Source organism: Solea senegalensis, linkage group LG3, assembly GCF_019176455.1.
Source record: "Solea senegalensis isolate Sse05_10M linkage group LG3, IFAPA_SoseM_1, whole genome shotgun sequence".
NCBI classification, from domain to species: Eukaryota; Metazoa; Chordata; class Actinopteri; order Pleuronectiformes; family Soleidae; genus Solea; species Solea senegalensis.
In genome coordinates this window covers 15,103,826-15,114,376 of record NC_058023.1, presented here as the reverse complement: position 1 = coordinate 15,114,376, position 10,551 = coordinate 15,103,826, and the positions used below count along the sequence as shown (strand labels likewise).

Genomic DNA, 10,551 nt, shown 5'->3' with positions numbered 1-10,551 from the left:
TCCAATTTCCAATTCTTAAATATTAACCTCTTGAGCACAAGTGGCGGAAAATAAAACAAACCAACTCCTTGGATACCTGACTGTACCCTGTAAAACATTTTAATTCATTAATTTGTGTTTTTCAAGCAAAATCAAATCTCACACTCTGCAAACACACCAGAAAAAAGTAAAGTGAATTGCCACGAGAGGCCCTTTGTTGCATCAGTGAAGTGAGAAGAGGGTGAGCAATATTGTCAGTGAAGATATTAGCTGTAGAGATATTCTTGTTTATGAGACGGCTATGACAGCAATCACTCGCACCAGGCCTTTAGATTAACATTGCCGGGGTTATGTATCTTTGAGCTCAATATTTTCTTCTTTTCCACTATCTTCTTCATCCCCTTGCCCCCTTTCTGTTTTTTCCTCCCTGTCTCCATCTTGTCACATTTCTGAAAAACTGGCGGCACAGGCGTGAAATTGATGTGATGAAAAACAACTGGGGATATCTCTATGAGCCATTTGCTTTGCCGTGATGGCCACGCTCTCTCCTCCCAGTGTAGCTCTCAGCTTTCTGTTGCAATTGGGGGCATACACAGCAAATTAGCCAGCAGCTATCTGAGGTTAGCAGCCAAGTGCACCACTGACCTTGCTCCACGCCACGCTCACCCCTGATGGAACCCGGTGTCGGTCCAAACTTTGTGTCAGGGATGCTGGGCTGTGTTTGTTTACCATTAAAATTCCCTCAAAACTATGTGCGGAACACATTTACTTTGACACACCTTTAATAATCCTGAAATAACTGGATTTTATAGAGAAGAGGCAGTGTGGGCTTGGCATACCTAATGTTGCTTCTAATTCAAAAATCCATTTATACTGACAAATGGCTGCAGTTACAGATATGAAGTAATAATAAATAGTCTTGTGTCTAATGTCTGCGTTGGAGCTTAGATAGAGTATCATCCAAAAGCCTGGTGGTGGATTTCTCTTTTTTATTTTTATCCTAGACATCACTAACAACAGAGAAAATATAAGGTGCAAGGGCAAATAAGGAAATTCTCTCCACAGTTATGCTCATCTTAACATCTCCCACATGAGCCATGAAATCAGGCTCTGACTTATCCTGGAGCTTCACGTTTACAAGGAGAGATAAGAGTAGTTCAGACCTATTGTTGCAGTCAGCATGACCCTAAACATGAAAGGGCATCTTGGCCATCTCCTATTGTGTGCAGCGACAGTATATATTGAGCGGCATAAACCTATCCTTTTGTGTGAAGTGAAAAGAGAGGGCCCACTTAATTAAGATGGTGAGAATGCAAGTCTCTCCCTGCACGCATAAATAAATACTCAAGAAAAGAAACCGTGTCATCCCTGATGTGGATAAATGAATAAGTCGCTGAATGCAAGCCGCAGTAAGTAGGTTAGCATGTAAATAAATGAATAAGTTAGCAAATTAGTGTTTAAGTGTATTAGCATGTAAATAAATGAATAAGTCATTAAAATGTGAGTTTTCAAGGTGAATAAAGACGTTAAAGGAAGCAAGAGTGTCAGCATCGCAAAGGAAGTTATAAAAAAAAAAGCCTTTGAGGACACAGTTGTTCAAGCACTGCTTGTTGTGGGGCGGCACAATTAGTACATCTGGCTCGGGCATGTCATATTTCCTCATGTACAGATGACATGCCAATTACTCCTTAATTACACGCGTCATCTGGACCAAAGTGCCCAGTGCCAGCACTGATTAATCCTGTTTATTGTGGCAGCGATGACAGTCCCAGTGGACGCCGAGCAGCACAACAAGGGTCACGGAGAAAGCGGCACGGACAGAATAGCCGGGGCAAGGGTTGACTGATTGAAAGACTCTCTGTCTGACTGTTCGTTTTCCTCAAGCTTTTAACCGCCGTTGATCTGATATCACGGAAAATAAGCAGTGGAAATGGTTTTATTGTTTTCCAGACAGTGGAACTGGCCTGAGGCGTGACAACATCTGACTGGAAAAAATGTGCCTAGTCACTAGGAAAAGCCAACATTGTTGCTCAGCACAATCTGCAACATGCTTACACACATGTTTATAGCGATGGATGGCTGCCAAGTCGTTTGAATATCATGTCCACTTAAAACACACACACATCAAAACCAATTACTTCCTGTCATCTCTGAATCTGCATCTCATCATCCTCCACTACGGCTAACAAGAGGGGGAGAGCATTTGCGAGACAGTTTCAGTGTGCACTGAGGTCATGCTGACAGTGGACGGATCTATGTGAGTGTGTATGTGTGTGAAAATCTAGACCTTCCTGTAAATGAATACGTTGCACATGCACGCCCGATACCCATCGTAAGCAGGAAGATCTCAGGCCGTGACCGGAATATGCGGGGGGAGGGGGGTGGGGAGATGTGGTAACCATTAGATTAACACTAAGATATGTTGTAGAAGCGGCAACTGGGAGTTGAGCGGGGGACTTGGTTCATTCCCAGCGAAGAGGTGGTTTATCTCGAGATGGAACAGCGATGTAGCACAGTGAGGTGGTTTGCTCATCTCCCCGCGCTCTGACCCTTTGTGAAAGCCCCCATTTCCTGTCCCCCAATCAGTCCTCCTTGTACTTGCACCTTCCTCTCCTCCTTTCCCTATCTGCCTCTAATTCATGCCCTGTCTTTGTCCAACTCTTTCCATCAGCTCTCAGTGGCTCACTCCCTCTTGCTTTTGTTACTCCATGTCACACTCTCACTCAGCATTAGCTCCATCTCCATCCATCTGCTCCTTTTGTCTCTTTTTTTTTTTTTTGCTCTTTTTCACGAGGCTGCCTTGGCAAAAATGGGTATTGACTGTGCCTTCTCTTTCCTCTCATCCCTGTTCTGCTTTTTTCCCCTCATCACTGTGTATTCCAGCAGTACATGCTCCTTTTAGGAGGTGAAGGGAAAAGTAGTAGAAATGCACCATGTAAGGGGAAAAAAAGGTGATGATACAATCAGTTTTATTGTGTCGTAAGGATTTTTTTTTCAGGCTCATGGTTATACACCCCGTATGCAGGCTGTATGAAAGAATTGCATTTCGCATGCATTTTCTCTCTCTCTCTGTCTTTCTCTCTCTCTCTCTCATTCCCCCTTTTCCTTCTCTTTTCATTGCTCAAAATAATTAGGCTCCACTCTTGGACTCAGAGGTGTAACGTTTCTGCTTCCATGTTACAGGAGTAAAATAAGGAGAAGGGAAAAAAAACCTGGTCGTGCTGCTCCAGAAATTTTTACCTATGTACCACCACCACATCCTTCCTCCCTCCCTCTCCCTCCCTCTCCCTCCCTCTCCCTCAGTGATGCAGTTTTAACGTGGAGTTCCACAAGGCACAGTGCACTTCAGCTGACCTAATTCTTCCCTGGCACTCCTCCCGTGCTAAGAGTACATAAGGACTGGCGCTGTCGAGGCATTCACCCCTGCCTCTCTATTATTTTAGAAATCAAGCAACATCTGTTGTGCTCTGGGCCCTGCTCGAGACTCACAGCGGGTTTTCATCACTTTGCAGAGAAATGCACCTAAATATGTCTGTAGCCATGATGAGATACCGTTATTGTATAGTTTTGTTGAATATATTTAAACTATGATTCTATTCTATATTATTCTGTCTCTGATTCATTTGTATGCTGCATCCTCCAATTGACAGAGGGAACGTTTGTGTGTATACAGTGGCAGCACAGGGACAGGTGGGGGCAAGAAGCATTTATAGCATCAAACTGCTTAACTACCAGGTTTTATGAGCAGTAGAATTCATATCTGAAACTTTTCGTGAATGCGTCTTTGTCTTTTCAGTCACTCTCCAACCTGTTTGCAGTCATCTTACTTTACCAGCACAATGTTGTCCTTGCCTCCAAAACTAATCACTTCCTGTGTGCAGCTGAGGAATGCCACTGCAATCACCAATATACTGTACAGAGATCAATTGTATGAACTCATTTGACAATTGTGTTTGTGTTTATTTAAAGTTATGCTTAGTGGTTAGCACTGGTAAGCACTGGTTTCCTCCTCAACCTGACACATTTTGTCAGGTTAGTGCACTGTGGTGGCGCGCTCAGTCGCAGCTGGTCTGAACATCTGACCTCGAATTTGTGTTGCGCAATTTTGGTTGTATAATGACAATAAAGATCCTTTACTTTAGTTTTATCAGAAATGAGACAAGTTCCGCAGCTTAGATAGATGCCTTTGCTTTTACAGACCATATATTTTCATTTACCAAGTTAAAAGTGTAAATAAAACCCCCCAAAGTGTCTTACTGGATATTGGGCATGACAACAAGGGCTGTTTTTGGTGCACTTTCATTAAAATATTTTACTATCTCCTCCGCACAAATGCATCTCATTTCCTCTAGTTACATTGCCGGGCATGTGGCATCTGTTGGAATTTTACAGCAATTTCAAAGTTTGGGTTTGTAGCATTTAAAGCACAGGCAAGTCTTGTTTATGTCGGTGTGTTTGCCACCCAAACCCTCATGGTCCATAAATTTTAATATTCCTTGTGAGTGCTATACCCAAGCAAAACACAAAGTGCCTCACAAGTCCCCTGCCCAGAGCGCTAGTTTAGCACGGTTCTACACCACGACGCATTACACACAAGGCCTGCGCACACTCTTTCCACATGCATCTTGCATGACTCACTGGTGATTTTAAACAAGCCCAATAACAACCCTAACAACACAGTGCTCCTCTGGGAGACGCTAACGTGCATCACCATGTGACCGTGATATTATTCCGCTTTTCCCCAGCTCCTCTAAAACAGAGCTGGAGTAGAGGAGGGGAGGGTGGAGCCGTCGTGTGTTCCGCCCCAGGCTCCTTTTTGTGTTTACCAGCCCCTGCATGAGACTGATGCTATTTTCACTTCCAAGGCTCAGCCATGGCTAACTGGCCCTAGCCTCTCCATGCCATTTGCCTTAATAATGTGGGCCGGACTCTCTGCGGGGAGAGAAGCCGCCATCCTGAGAGTGGCTAAATGACACAGTGGAGTTCATTGATGGAAAGGATTACACGCTCACACGCAGGGCAGAAAGGCATCGGGTCCTCTGAAGGGCACTACAAACAGAAGTGATGTAAAATCTTCACGGGGGGGACAATGCACTATCTTACTGTATGTCGAAGGGCCAGCATTGGCATAACTTGTGATGTCACACTGTTTATCTTGTTGCCAATAACGTACGACTTTAGAGCCTACGGAGGCCAATTACATGTATAGTCCGTGTGAGAGATTTCTATGTGATGTGACAGATATGTGAGGGTTAGAAATAAAGATCATTTAAAAATATTAAATGCACAGTATGTAGTTTCTGCCACAATAATCACAGCATACCTTGTTTAGTGATGCAGCGTGGAATCATGGGAATTGTTGCCTTTATGGGGCTGAATTTCATTTCACTTTTATTGATACAAATGTCACAGTATAAATTGCATTAATTATCGTTGTGTTATTTACACCAAACCAGTGCCGCTCTTTTCTTTTCTTTTTTAACCTTGGAGGGCAGTGGAATCACAAAACTGTGATATTATTTTGCACTTTTGTATTTAACGTGAAACACTAAGTGTGGTGACAATGAACATGAATTAAATTGGAAAAAAAAAACAGTTTAATGACTTTGGTTTTTAAAACCTAGGGCAGCGGTCACTATTTACACTGAGAAATTGCAAAATAGTTCACTCATGCTTGTATTTCCTACGTCAATCGAGGGGGTTTGCAGTGGAGATGGTTAAAGTGGATGACGTCATGAAAAGGCGACCAAAATGAGACTTACTGTTCTCTACAGATTTAAAGAGTGTTTTTAGCTGAAGTAAGTACTCTACTCAAACAGCAGAATTTCTTTAAGGGCAAGTGAGTTCTATGATGTCATTAGTTCATGAAAGGACACATCTAAAGCCGTCGTCTGAGATAATATGACACTGAATGAGAAGCCTTTATTTTCACTCTGTATCCATTTACATTTCCTGTAGCCAGTTCTGTATGGCGTTACATCCTATGTTATTGTAGAGCATTTGACTATTGTGAAATGTGACCACTTCCTCCTTTGTGCCCTAACAAGGCGAAAACAATATGACTTATCAAGTGGAAAAATGACCCATGCGCCAAAGATCTGAGTGCACATCAAATGACAAGCAGGAGCACGGAGCATAAGCTGCCTTTTAACCGTCCTGAACAATACATGAATAGATGTAGCACTCTGTTTTACCTCTGCCCTCAATTAATTCTTCCAAATCAAGCCACCATGTATTAAAATGGCCAGATGCTAGGATAGATTCTGTTGGGAGCAATGACATGCAACAAAGTGATATGAATCATCCCCCCACACTGCAGCAGCACACTCTCAGAGGGCCGGTGACACAATTTATGGGAACGGAAAACAAGACACAGCCACTTAAGTGTGGATGGACTGTCAAAAGGAGACGTTAACAAATAAAAGATTATGCTCAATTACAATATGTAACTATAATATCACTAGAAATCCAGCTCTTAACAGAAATGTGCATGTCAGATTTAATCTGAGACCAGAAATGCAAATGGGAGATTCTGTGCCGTGAGTCAGGCTATGTTGAATATTCACACAAAGATAATTATCTGTGGATTAGTCCCATTTTGCCATTTTGTCTTTAAGAACTCCACTTGTCAGCTAACCCTTGGGAGAAATTGTTTAATCATTAAGGCTCTTTGCTTTCTGAGAACTGCCAGCAGCACAACCCCGATTCTTCCAAGTGCAGTAGTAGTTTGTCTGCACATGAAACAGGGCATGTTCTTCCCAGAGAGGTTGACACATAGCACCATTTTTTGAGTTGTGAACCATTTAGCAATTAACCAGGGTTCACACTTAATTATTTTTGGATTTGAATGATTATTAGAGTATATCTGTTGCCAAAGTTAAGCCCTGCAGCTCGCAATATTCAATTCCTCAGAGAGGTTTTTGCGGAAGTCCATCAAATGACAACATGCTATGCATCAAACGGGTGTGAGCAACTTTTCACACTTCAGCCTATAGATTCAATCGCCTAGAGACGTGCTATCTATATGAGCGAGTAATGCAGGAGCAGTGTGAAAACAAGACCCAGGGCCAGTCTTGGGAGCAGAATGATCGAACACCCAGTGCTGTCGGCCCCCGAGCTGGCAGTACTTTGGCCTAAATATCTCCTCTGATGTGGGCTACTAAACACTACCTATTCCTCATTCTGCAACAGTGTGTGACAGTCTCCCCACATGTTCTACCTGTTCATTATCACCCGGCTCTCTGTGACTGAGACAAAAGCTGCGGCATTTCATAGAACAGGGTTTCTCAATCCTGGTCCTGGGGACCCACTGGCGTGCGTGTTTTTGATGTTTCCCTGCTCCAACACATCTGATTCAAATGGCCAGCTTGTCATCTCGCGCTGCAAAAGCCTTTGAATCAGGTTTGTTAAAGCATGTGGGTCCCCAGAACCCAGGATTGAGTAACGCTTTATTCTTCTGTGCATATTTCCACCCCCTTTTTGAAACGATTCCTGTATCTTCAAATCTCTACCACTGCATGCATAAATAAATATCCGGCCCGTAGCAAGAGTGTGCTTGAAGAAAATAAGAATCAAAGGCCATTCAAGAACATTATGTCTATATTTAGCTGCCGTTGTCTTAATTGGCATGAAGAGCACAATCAGATAATGCCTTTGACTGTGCCGCTTCAGGAGAGGGAAAAATATCATTTACCAGTGTGTATTTCTTGCTAAGATGTTTTACTTTCTTGTTCTTCCTTCATTTTTCTGTGCAAGTCTGTGTCCATTACAGCGCTGTTACTTAAGTTGTGAGACCTGTAAGTGCTCCATCTGCAGTTCCCGACATCTGTTGAGCACATAAACACCATGTACATAGAACGGAGACGTCGCTTCTACCAATACATTCTCATCACAGGCGCATTTAACTCCCTGTTGTCTGTGTCTGTGTGTGTGTGTGTGTGTTGTTGTTGTTTTTTTATCTCTGCCGCAGTCACAAAGCCAGCTTTCACCAGGCTCCATGTCACTCCCATGTCGCCCCTATATTACGGTCTCTGTAGTACTGGTCCATCTGGGCTCTGTGAGGTCACTGCACACGCCACCTGCTCCGATCAGGTTTCGCCGTGCCTTCTGGGTAGAATCTCTGGGCATGCATAGAGAGGCAGATGTATAGATTTAGTGGCACAAATGGGCTCAGATACATATAATTTTTTACTGCACGCACTGTCTGCTGGCCTGGATGTGGATTGCCTTGAACATTTGATTTGTGTTTAAAATATTCAATCATTTTCTGACTACATATTGTCCCCCTCAGGCATCTGTTTTACAATTAACCTGCTAAAACCTCATACAACAATGTAATGACACATTACATGTAATAGTATTGGTGTTTAATGTGTTATCTGGGGAAAGAATGAAAGAGAATTCCTCCAGCAGTGTATCTGCCAGTCCTCCCAACTGAAGAACCACTTTGTTTGAAATGTCCACAAAGCTTCTGTTTTCATTTTTTCTAGCATAGTGTTGCCTATACACGTCCTGTTGACACTATATACATGCCTGCTACTGCCACCTGTCCCCCTTTTTTATTGCCTCAGAACAGACAAAGAAACACTTAGCAGAAGACTGGATTACCTTCTTTGATATTCTACACATCAGACATTCGGATTTGAAGTTACAGTCATTAGTGGGGTTAATACAGGAAGGCACAAACAATTGAGAGTAACTGTCTTGTGAAAAAGGAAGTATATAATTATCTATGTAGCAGTCTGTGGTTAGAGGAGAGGTAAACCTGTAATTACACAACCGATTCTTTAAATGTGATTGACATCCACTTGCCCTTATATATTCCTTTTTTTATATAAAAAAACCCCTCCAAGATGAGATGATAGACAGTAATTGTGTGAAGAATTAAGAAAAGCAATGATCCTGAAAGCTGAGTTTCTTTGTGTGTTACTGGCATTGTGTAGTTACTCAAACTACAATATTTAACTTTAAGTGGATTTGCTCAAGGTAAAGGTTTCATGATGCAGGACAAACACTGTGAATTGGAAACAAAGCTTAGGTTATTTATAGCATATATCTATATTTGTAATTGAAAAATCAGTCACTAGATAAATGAATGGCTAAATATACGATAATATGGGATATAAGGGGACATGCTGTAGATATGGTTTTAAAATAGGCATATTTCTTGCAGTGCATGGAGACAGGCTTTTACTATGTGCGCAGCCAGACTCCGCCTGCTCAGTGCGCGTCACTGGTGAGTAGTGTGGACGCGGAGTCACTCCCCTGCCTACTTTTAATAGCTTTGTCATGTGATGGAAAGCAGTTGTAAGACAGGTGCCCTCGGTTCATTCTCGGCGAGGGGCAGCAGTTGCCTGTGTGAGAGCGAGTGGGAAACGTGTGTGGATTTCTTTTTTACTTGATTTCTTTCCCCCTTTTTTCTTTTTTTTTTCCTTTTTTTTTTCTTTTTCGGACCGTCATTCAGTGGCTGGATGGCGTGGGACAGGTGTAACCAGGACTCGGTGTGGAGAGAATTAGAGGTGAGCGCATGTTAAAAAAAACAAAAAAAACCCGACTTGTTTCATCTCTTTAGCCCTGTGGACTTTGTTTTTCCTCGCTGGAACGATGGACAGCACTGGTCATTGATTTCCACATAAGTCTACACTCTCTTCTCCTCTGCTGCTGCTGGTACTGACAGTTTGCGTGTGCGCGTCTTGCTGCATGGACGCTGCTGAAGGATGCGGCGGATATACAACACGGGGATATATGACAAGTGGAGGGAATGTGCGGAATCTCCCTTTTCACTTCATTTAAAGATGTAGTTGTTGGTAACGTGTACCCGGGACCATTGCTCTCCTCCTCATATAGGATCTCTGTTCAGTCGGAGCGAGTGTGTTTTGCAAGCCGGCGGATCATTCTCCAGTCGCTGACTGTACGCGGTCCGGTGCGGAGAAGGTTTTCTTGCCGAAATGACTGAAATGTCTCAAAGTCAGGTATTTTTCGCTGACGCATGACGATCATAATCCCTTTTCATGTGCAGGGGCGGGATAGCGCATGTTATTTATTAGGAGGAAAGAGCAAAGGTTGTGGCCACAACTGACAGCCGCTATCTGGCGTTGCGCAGGAGGAGCATCACAATAGTGTCGGTGCTGGTCTGCGTGCCAACATCCCGGCACCGCATCCAGACTATATTTGTTTCTGCGCAGTTTCATCACATTCACTCCCCGTCTTCTTGTGTTTATCAATTTAAAATATTTAAATGCATGCAGATAAAAAAAGGCAAAAGAAAAAAAAAAAACTCAAAAGGGACACATTTTCTTTCTCTGGAGTCAAGATCTACCTGACTCTACGTGTGTATTTGCCTTGCACACGGGAGCTCACCGATGCTCCAGGGACGTTTTCACACCAACTACACGATGTAGCTGCAATCTGGCTGCACGTATAGTAGCCTACAGTCGCTGCGTGATGAGATTATGAAAAAGAAAACAAATGCTTTTAGTTAACTGTTTTGTCACTTAATCCATACGCCCGTGCGCGTCTTTGCAACAAAGGCGCGCGTTTTGTGCACCACATTTTGCGTTTATTGTAATGAAT

The 10,551-nt window shown here is 43.0% G+C and overlaps 1 protein-coding gene across 2 annotated transcripts in view; it reads left to right on the top strand.

Annotated features, from left to right (window-relative positions):
- The first annotated feature begins 9,273 nt into the window (after positions 1-9,273).
- Positions 9,274-10,551, top strand: part of ppargc1a (peroxisome proliferator-activated receptor gamma, coactivator 1 alpha) — a 37,462-nt gene continuing 36,184 nt past the window's right edge. For both annotated transcript variants that reach the window (XM_044021396.1, XM_044021395.1), the window contains exon 1: positions 9,274-9,497. In XM_044021396.1, the coding sequence (XP_043877331.1) occupies positions 9,450-9,497 (48 nt within the window). In that variant the 5' untranslated portion in view covers positions 9,274-9,449. The remainder of the gene's footprint in view (positions 9,498-10,551) is intronic.